Consider the following 7,685-nt stretch of genomic DNA (forward strand, 5'->3'; position numbering starts at 1 on the left):
CGATGCCTAATCTTTTTGATTTAGCCGAGCAGTGTCCATAGCAGCGCACATTAGCAATGCAAAGCAGCTGGTAATGATATTTCACATGGCCTCCAGAAGATGTTCCTGTATGCTCATTTTACAATCTTCCTGTGACACCAAAGCATTTCACATGAAGATGGGTAACATCATCAAAGAGACAAGAAAAAAGAATGTACCATTTCATTACTCTAGTTGTTTGCTTCTCTGGCGCTGTGAAAGACTCATTTCTCTTGTTGGAATGAACGCCAGCAGGGTGGGAAGTCCAAAACCCATCTTTCTCTGTCTGTGACAGCTGATATACTGTATAGTGTATAGGCCATCTCTCTCCCGCTTTCCACTCGGATGAAATGAATGAACTCATTCGGCATAAATACCACTGGGAAAAGTAGGATGTATGGGGTGTTTTGGGTGACAGAGAACGCAGTGTTTCTCCCTGCCTGTGAACACTTTGGCTTCTCTCTGGAAGTTTTCAAAGTGTTACTTTTCTCTGCTTGTCATAGATGACTTGCTGGGGGGAAGGACAACAAAACATTGTGCCTCAGTTGGTCCTGCTTTGTCTAATATAAAGCAGGTGATGTTTCAGATGTCACAGGGTGAGGAGAAATTCAGGGTGAGGAGAAATCTGAAAGAAAATTCTCCATAAAATTCTCAAACAGACCTGAGGGAGTTTTATGAGGGCTTATATACCAGAAGCTAGGAAATGGGTTTGTGCAGTGTAACCATTGAGTCTATCTTCTGCCTCTCCCCTTCATGTTTTTTATGCAAGTTGAATAATTGCATCCTTTAGATTCAATAATGTGTAACTGATATTTGCCCTGCTGCACTCAATTGCACAAAACTTCAGAGGCTTGTAAATGTGTGAGATATACAGATGTATGAATATATCGAGGCTTGGACAGGACATTGCACAATACATTAGTCTGATGTATTGGTGACACATTTAAAAGGTTTCGAATGAGATTCATTTATTAGAACTTTATAGCTGACTGGGGCTATTTCCAAATGCTGAGGAAATTTTTTATATGCAGTTTCAGGAAAAAGTATGTGAACCCTTGGATGTATAATAGATTTCTACATAACAGTTAACTAAGACACAATAATAGTCAAACAAAGTCTGCTTAAACAAATAACTGTTACACTATCGTCTTGATTAAATGCACTGTAAGCATTCACAATGCAGAGTGTAAAAAGTTTGTGAACCCTTAGATTTAATAACTGGACCCTCCTTTGTCAGCAATAAACTCCACCAAATGTTTCCTCTAATTGTGTATCAGACCAGCACAATGGTCAGGAGGGATTTTGCACTAATTCTCTTTGCAAAACTGTTTTAGTTCATCAATATTCTGGGAATGTCTAGTGTGAATCCCTCTCTTGAGGTCTTGCTAAAGCAAGATTGGGATCAATTGGGATCAGGTCAGTACTCTGATTGGGCCACTTCAGAAGGTATATTTTTTCTTTTGAAACCAATCTGTTGATTTACTTTCACTTTTTTTTTAACTTTAACTTTTACTATAGCTCATGACTTGTAAGGTGATACATTTTAACATTTGCATTACATAACCAACTACATTTAGAAGCTTGTTCTAATGTGTTTAATTGCGCACAAGCATTGCACTTGAGATGCAAAGGACCAGGTTACGTGTCCTTAAAAGCATGCAAGTCGACATGTAAGCCTAAAGTGTCCTAGAAGCGCCACAAAATGATGGTTGCTTCAGAAATTGCATTTTTCGTCTCACATTTGCTTTTCATTACACTATCGGTTAGGTCTAGGTTTATGGTTTAGGGAAGGGAGGTCAGTTTTGTTGATTTAAAGCTCGATAGATCTCTGTATCTGTTTGATAGAACATTTCACTTGCTTTTAGCGCTCTCTGAAGATATTTTACTTCAGAACTGCCACAGTACTTGTAATGAACCGTGTTACAACATTTTGCAAAAATGGCACCACAGACACGTAATTTTCATGAGATCAGGCTGGTATTTTGACTTTTCAAGAATGCTTCAGTAAAATTCTCTCTTTCTCTCTCTTTTTCAGCATAAAGATGGTGCTTCTGTGGACCGCTGGTGACATCTTTAAGACTACGTACTTTGTGATCAATGAAAGCCCCACCCAGTTCATAGTGTGTGGTGCGGTGCAGATCTTAATTGACATTGCTATTCTGCTCCAGGTGGGCTACTATGGCCAAGACTCCAGAATCAAACTGGGCTAATTTCACTTTTTAACAAGTAAGACGATGTTCCCCACTTTTACACTAGGACATACTACATGCTACATGCCTTCTCCAGAACAACATGCTTTTACTTGTTGCATTTTTTAGTAGAAATACATACACTACATGATCAAATGTATGTGGACACCCCTTTGTAATGAACAGGTTTGACTATTTCAGCTTACCCATTGCTAGTAGGTAGATGAACGAAAACAACCACACAGCCATGCAGTCTCCTTAGACAAACATTTACAGTAGAATGGGACGTACCTTTTCTGTTCCAGCAGTGCCCCTGTGCACAATGTGAGGTCTATAAAGAAATGGTTTAGTGAGTCTGGTGTGGAAGAATTTGACTCACCCCACCTAACTGCAATGCACCTCATTGAGGCATGCATCACCTTTGTCTAATGATGGACTACACTCTTGAAATGGAATACATAGACTATCATTTAACTGTCAACAAGAGCCTTCATAAGCCAACTAACAAAGGACAATGCATCTATGTGAACTTCTGCAGTTAATCCAGGATGGACTTCAAAGACATTAGTCATTAATCTTACAGTTCATACAAAATCTTTGTTTAATCACTGGCCCTTAACACTTACTTAGTTTACTAATCTTAAACCATGACCTGCACTGGACATAAATAACTAATATTGGCATTTTATTCATGCTGTTAGCCAGAGGGGAACTGGCCCCCACAGTGAGCCTGGTTTCTCTCAAGGTTATTTTTCTCCATTAATCAACATCTTAAGGAGTTTTGTGTTCCTTGCCACTGTCGCCTACAGCTTGCTCACAGGGGTTCTAAATACAATTATTATTTAATTATTTAATTTCTATACACATTTTACAATCATATTTAATCAAACTACACAATAATCACTGTAAGACATTATAGATATTACAGTTTCATTTTTTTTTTACATTCTTTTTTTTTTATGCATGATTTTCTGTAAAGCTGCTTTGAAATGAGGTGTGTTGAGAAAAGCACTATACAAATAAAAATTACTTGACTTGACTTGACTTGAACACCTTTTGGATAAATTGGAATGCTGGGAGCAAGCCAGGCCCCATCGCCCAACATTAGTGCCTGCCCTCTCTGATGCTCTTTTGTCTGAATGGAATCAAATACTTTCAGCCATTCTGCAACATCTATTAGAAAGACTTCCTAGAAGTGTAGAGAGTATTACAGCAGCAAAGGGGGGGCCAAATTCCTATTATTGCATATGCACAGGTCTTAAAATGAAGCCCATACTGGAGATTGTGTGACCAGACCTCACCGGTACTGACAGATTTTAAGCCCGAACTCGACCCTAACCCGAAATCACTCTCTCTTTATAATTTCTTGTCCAAGGAAGTAAATTTGTTGCAATATGCTATTTTAAGTAAACACGTAGGCAACATTCATAACTGTATCGTAACAGTAAACGTACTCTACACAGTTTAAACAAGGCATGGTGGCCCCTCATCACACCAGAGCAAAAGGGGAAAAAACACTGTACTACCGTGAAGTGTCACATGAAGTGCTCTTTACAGCCTGAATTTTACAGAATGTTGAATCTTTGTGACACCTGTGATTTAAAAAAGCAGCGCAACGAATGAAAAAGGACACAGGTGTCTCGAGATGCATTTTTAAAAACTGAAGTTCTTTTTAACTTCCATTCCATTAACTCATCCATTCGCACGTGTCTCTAAATGAGAGCATGTGCATGAAACAAGTTTTTTAGTTTTTTTATTAATCACAAACCCAAACTCAAGTCATACTTGACCTGAAATACTGACCTGAATCTGGCCCGAAACTTGACGCGTTGGGCTCGGGTCGGGTTGGAGACCTTTAGTTCGGATGTCCATAATCTTTGGACCCTGTAGTGTATATATTTCCATTTTTATGTGACAAAAACACCAACGTTTAGTTTTTTTTTCTTTACTTGAATTATTACACTTCTTTCAAAGAAAACTGGAGATGTTCCATGCCAGTAACTTTCTTAAACCAACCAAGATAAAAATCCCTTTAATTCTTCTATTCTATACATCCACTCCAAACTGCAACAAAATTAATGACCCTTCACTTTTCTGTTTTCGAATATCTGTCTTTTTGCTAGCTTTTGTGAGAGCCATTACACTCTTAGTGCAATTAAACCAATGTGGAACTTTGAGAGCATGTGCCAAATGCCTCTGCCACAACTGGATTCAAACTGCTAGCTGATTTATCATCTATTTGTGGTCCTTTTTCATTTTAATGCATTTAGATCACTGTTACTTGCATAGTTGCACACAAAAAGCCATATTTTAAACCATAGCCTTTGAGACAAGACTATTTGCTGATAAATTATTTTAATTCCTAAACTTTAATTACCTTAATATTCTAGTGGGAAAGCATGGGGGAATGCCATACATAAATGAAATAAAATTGATTTATAAAGTTTGATTGCATTGCTAACATAGAACCAAATAGATTAGCTCTGTTTTATTATTAACACAGATCAATAGTTCATTTTCAGCAAAGTAATTTCAAAAGATCATTTAATGGTCATTCTATAGTGTTGGTGCCAGCATTTTACAAATGCAGTATAGTTTTTAATCAAAGTTGTTCATTGGCAAAGTTGAATGTTATTGTGAAATAATCCAGTGGAAAACAACATTGCATACAAACTATTTCAGAAGTTTTCAGTAGTCTATTTGTTTTTAGAACCCCATTATAATCTATGATGCTGTCTACACTGGAAGCGTCTGTTGCAGCGTGTCTGTCACGGCGACAATAAACGGATGCCACGTTCCATTTTACGCTGCATGCGCTAGTGCTACTATTCAAATGAAACAGTTTAGAACATTTGTGTCGACATGTCCAGTGTAGACAGCCTCAATCCATTGCGTTGCATTGTGTAAAAGGACATGCCCAGTGTAGACAGGGTGTTAGGCTAACATACTGTCTAACATCATCTTTTGTGTTTTTTTTTTTTGTTTTTGTTTTTTTGAGGAATGAAAGTCATACTTGATTTTTGTGTAAACTATTTCTAAAAAGTTGACAACAGTTCCCTCTCCACATGACCACAACCCATGTATATTGTCCACATGTTTATCAATGCCCACCACAGCGAGATGAAGGGCAGTCACAGATATTGATATTTGGACTGTTTTTTATGTGAAAGTTGATGGGACTGGTGATAACAAGTGCTGTCACCTAAGCTTGGATGCTGGTGCTGTTGATCATCTATAATGAGTTCTCATCATAAAATAGTTCAACTCCATTAACTTACCATTCGTACAAGCACTTTGAGATACATACGCTGCAAAGAAAAGGTCACTATAACTTTAAATCCTACTTTAGTGCCAGGCTGCTCAGGGGGACACAAATGGGGCCTTTAACAAAGCACTTTCAGATTCCATCTCTGTTGCTGTTCTGACTTTCTCATTTTATCCCTGCCTACATTTCACTTTAGGTATTTTGAAATGTTGATGAAAGGTTTAAGCTGTATATCTGGCCCAAGCAAATCTCAAAACAACATATTTATTCATAGAAAAATATGTGAGCCCACCCCCCTAAAAAAAACATGGACAATACATTGCAATATGCAATTTGTTCTAATTGCATATGGAAATATGTGCCTGTAACTTATGTTAAGTTGGACAACGAACATCATTTTTGTCCAGTCTGACAGTTCCGTTACACACCACACTCCACCAGATCAAAGTTTTATTGCTCAGAAGGTTGCTCTTTCACAGCTTAAGAGATTTAATGAAGTCATACCAGTTATGCTTTATTTAACCATTAACTATTAACAAATAAAAATAGACACCAATGAAGCAGTGGTAAAATACAGTATATAGAGCTTAAAAAGTAATGTGTAAATAATTCTAAATCACCAAAAACTAGCTGTTACATCCAAAGATATTCTTGTTTAGTTCAACACTCATGGATATATTTCTATTTTATCTGTTTATATTTGCCAATTTTCAGTGTTTTATTTTTTTGTTTGTTTGTTTGTTTGTTTGTTTGCACTTGGCTGGTAAATTGCTTTGCCAAGCTCTTCTCTCATGTTCAAAGAGGAAATCGCACTGATGAGCAAGATAACAGTCTATTATGTGTTTAATGTTGTGTGATAATGACTGCTTAATGTTGTCTTAATGGTCTGAATAATTTTTATCATTTCATTCTTGTCAGAAAGATGCATTTTTGACATAAAAAAACAACCTGTCTTCATGAACACATCATTATTGATTCAATAAATATCCTTTTAAGAGATATCAAGATCAGCACATTCTGTATTCAACCTTTAGTTTTGCATTTGAATGTACAGGTATTGTCATGTATGCAAGTGTTACTGTATGAAAGAATTCCTATGTTCGCGATAAAGAACACATAAAAATAACCAAAGAATTCTTTGTACTTTGTCCTTGATTTTATGTAATCTATTTATTTGTCATCTACCTATCCTTGAACCTGCAACCACATTCCTGCTGTGCGAATACTGGATGAACCTACAGTACACAGCATGTTATGAAACAAGATCTATATTGCTTGTTTAATTACTTTTTATTTACAGAACTCTTCAGATTTCTTCAGAAGCTTCAGAAACACACTTTATTTATATAACATCTACTGCATGACTGCACATTTTAAATGACATGTAAATTGCTTGTTTGACCAGTGTAGCGGAGTGTAAATGTAAAAATTCGAGTTCCATTCTTCCTGATTCTGTGTAAGGCAGGAGACAACGAATTACCGTTCCAGATAATAAAGACAGTCTCACTGATCAAAAAGTGTTCAGCTCTACCATATTCTGACCCACAGTCCTGAACTTGATGGCACTGCACTTGGTGGCTTTAAATACATTGCAGAAGGTCCCAGAATTAAATATTTAAGACTGCAGGCAAGACTGGATTATGGATGAGAGACTAAGCCTGCAGAACACCTATATCTATCCTTTAATCAAAGTGAAGCCCCATACGTTAATGATATGGTACAGGATGTCACATTGATGACTGCAGGGATCCTAGGTGTTGTCTCTCAACCCCGGGAATGGGGATGTTTGGGTGGGCATTGCAGGGCTGGGACAGGGAAAAGACTAAGTGAGTTACCGCATTTGCTCATTTTTATCTCCTATTGTAGACACAGTCCATTACAATGATGAAAGGAGACGATTCAAGTTTCAAATGCTTCTGCAGCACAAAGAATTTGAGAGGTCAATGAGCATTTTTCTTGTGATATTTTCACATTTTGCCAAGTATTGTTCTAAAATGGACTCTTAGGGTGAAACTAACGAAACCTGTTGAAACATGTCCATGTCATTTTGCCACCAGATCAAAAGAAATAAATAAGAAATTAGATTTAGCTAAATGGAAATGAAGCCTGAGATGCTTTTCAGTATTTTCTATTGTAATGCATTTGGACATTTTACTATGGAGTTTATTTTTTTTGTAATACTTTTCTCAGTGGTGATTCTCTCTCTGTGTGTG

The 7,685-nt window shown here is 37.0% G+C and overlaps 1 protein-coding gene across 4 annotated transcripts in view; it reads left to right on the plus strand.

The window, feature by feature from the left end:
* The window catches only part of LOC127417271 (solute carrier family 66 member 2-like), a 61,475-nt gene extending 54,668 nt beyond the window's left edge, over positions 1-6,807 (plus strand). For all 4 annotated transcript variants that reach the window (XM_051657167.1, XM_051657166.1, XM_051657169.1 and 1 more), the window contains one exon: positions 2,054-6,807. In XM_051657167.1, the coding sequence (XP_051513127.1) occupies positions 2,054-2,228 (175 nt within the window). In that variant the 3' untranslated portion in view covers positions 2,229-6,807. The remainder of the gene's footprint in view (positions 1-2,053) is intronic.
* The last annotated feature ends 878 nt before the right edge of the window (positions 6,808-7,685 follow it).

The sequence above is a fragment of the Myxocyprinus asiaticus genome, chromosome 26 (genome assembly GCF_019703515.2).
Source record: "Myxocyprinus asiaticus isolate MX2 ecotype Aquarium Trade chromosome 26, UBuf_Myxa_2, whole genome shotgun sequence".
Classification (NCBI taxonomy): Eukaryota; Metazoa; Chordata; class Actinopteri; order Cypriniformes; family Catostomidae; genus Myxocyprinus; species Myxocyprinus asiaticus.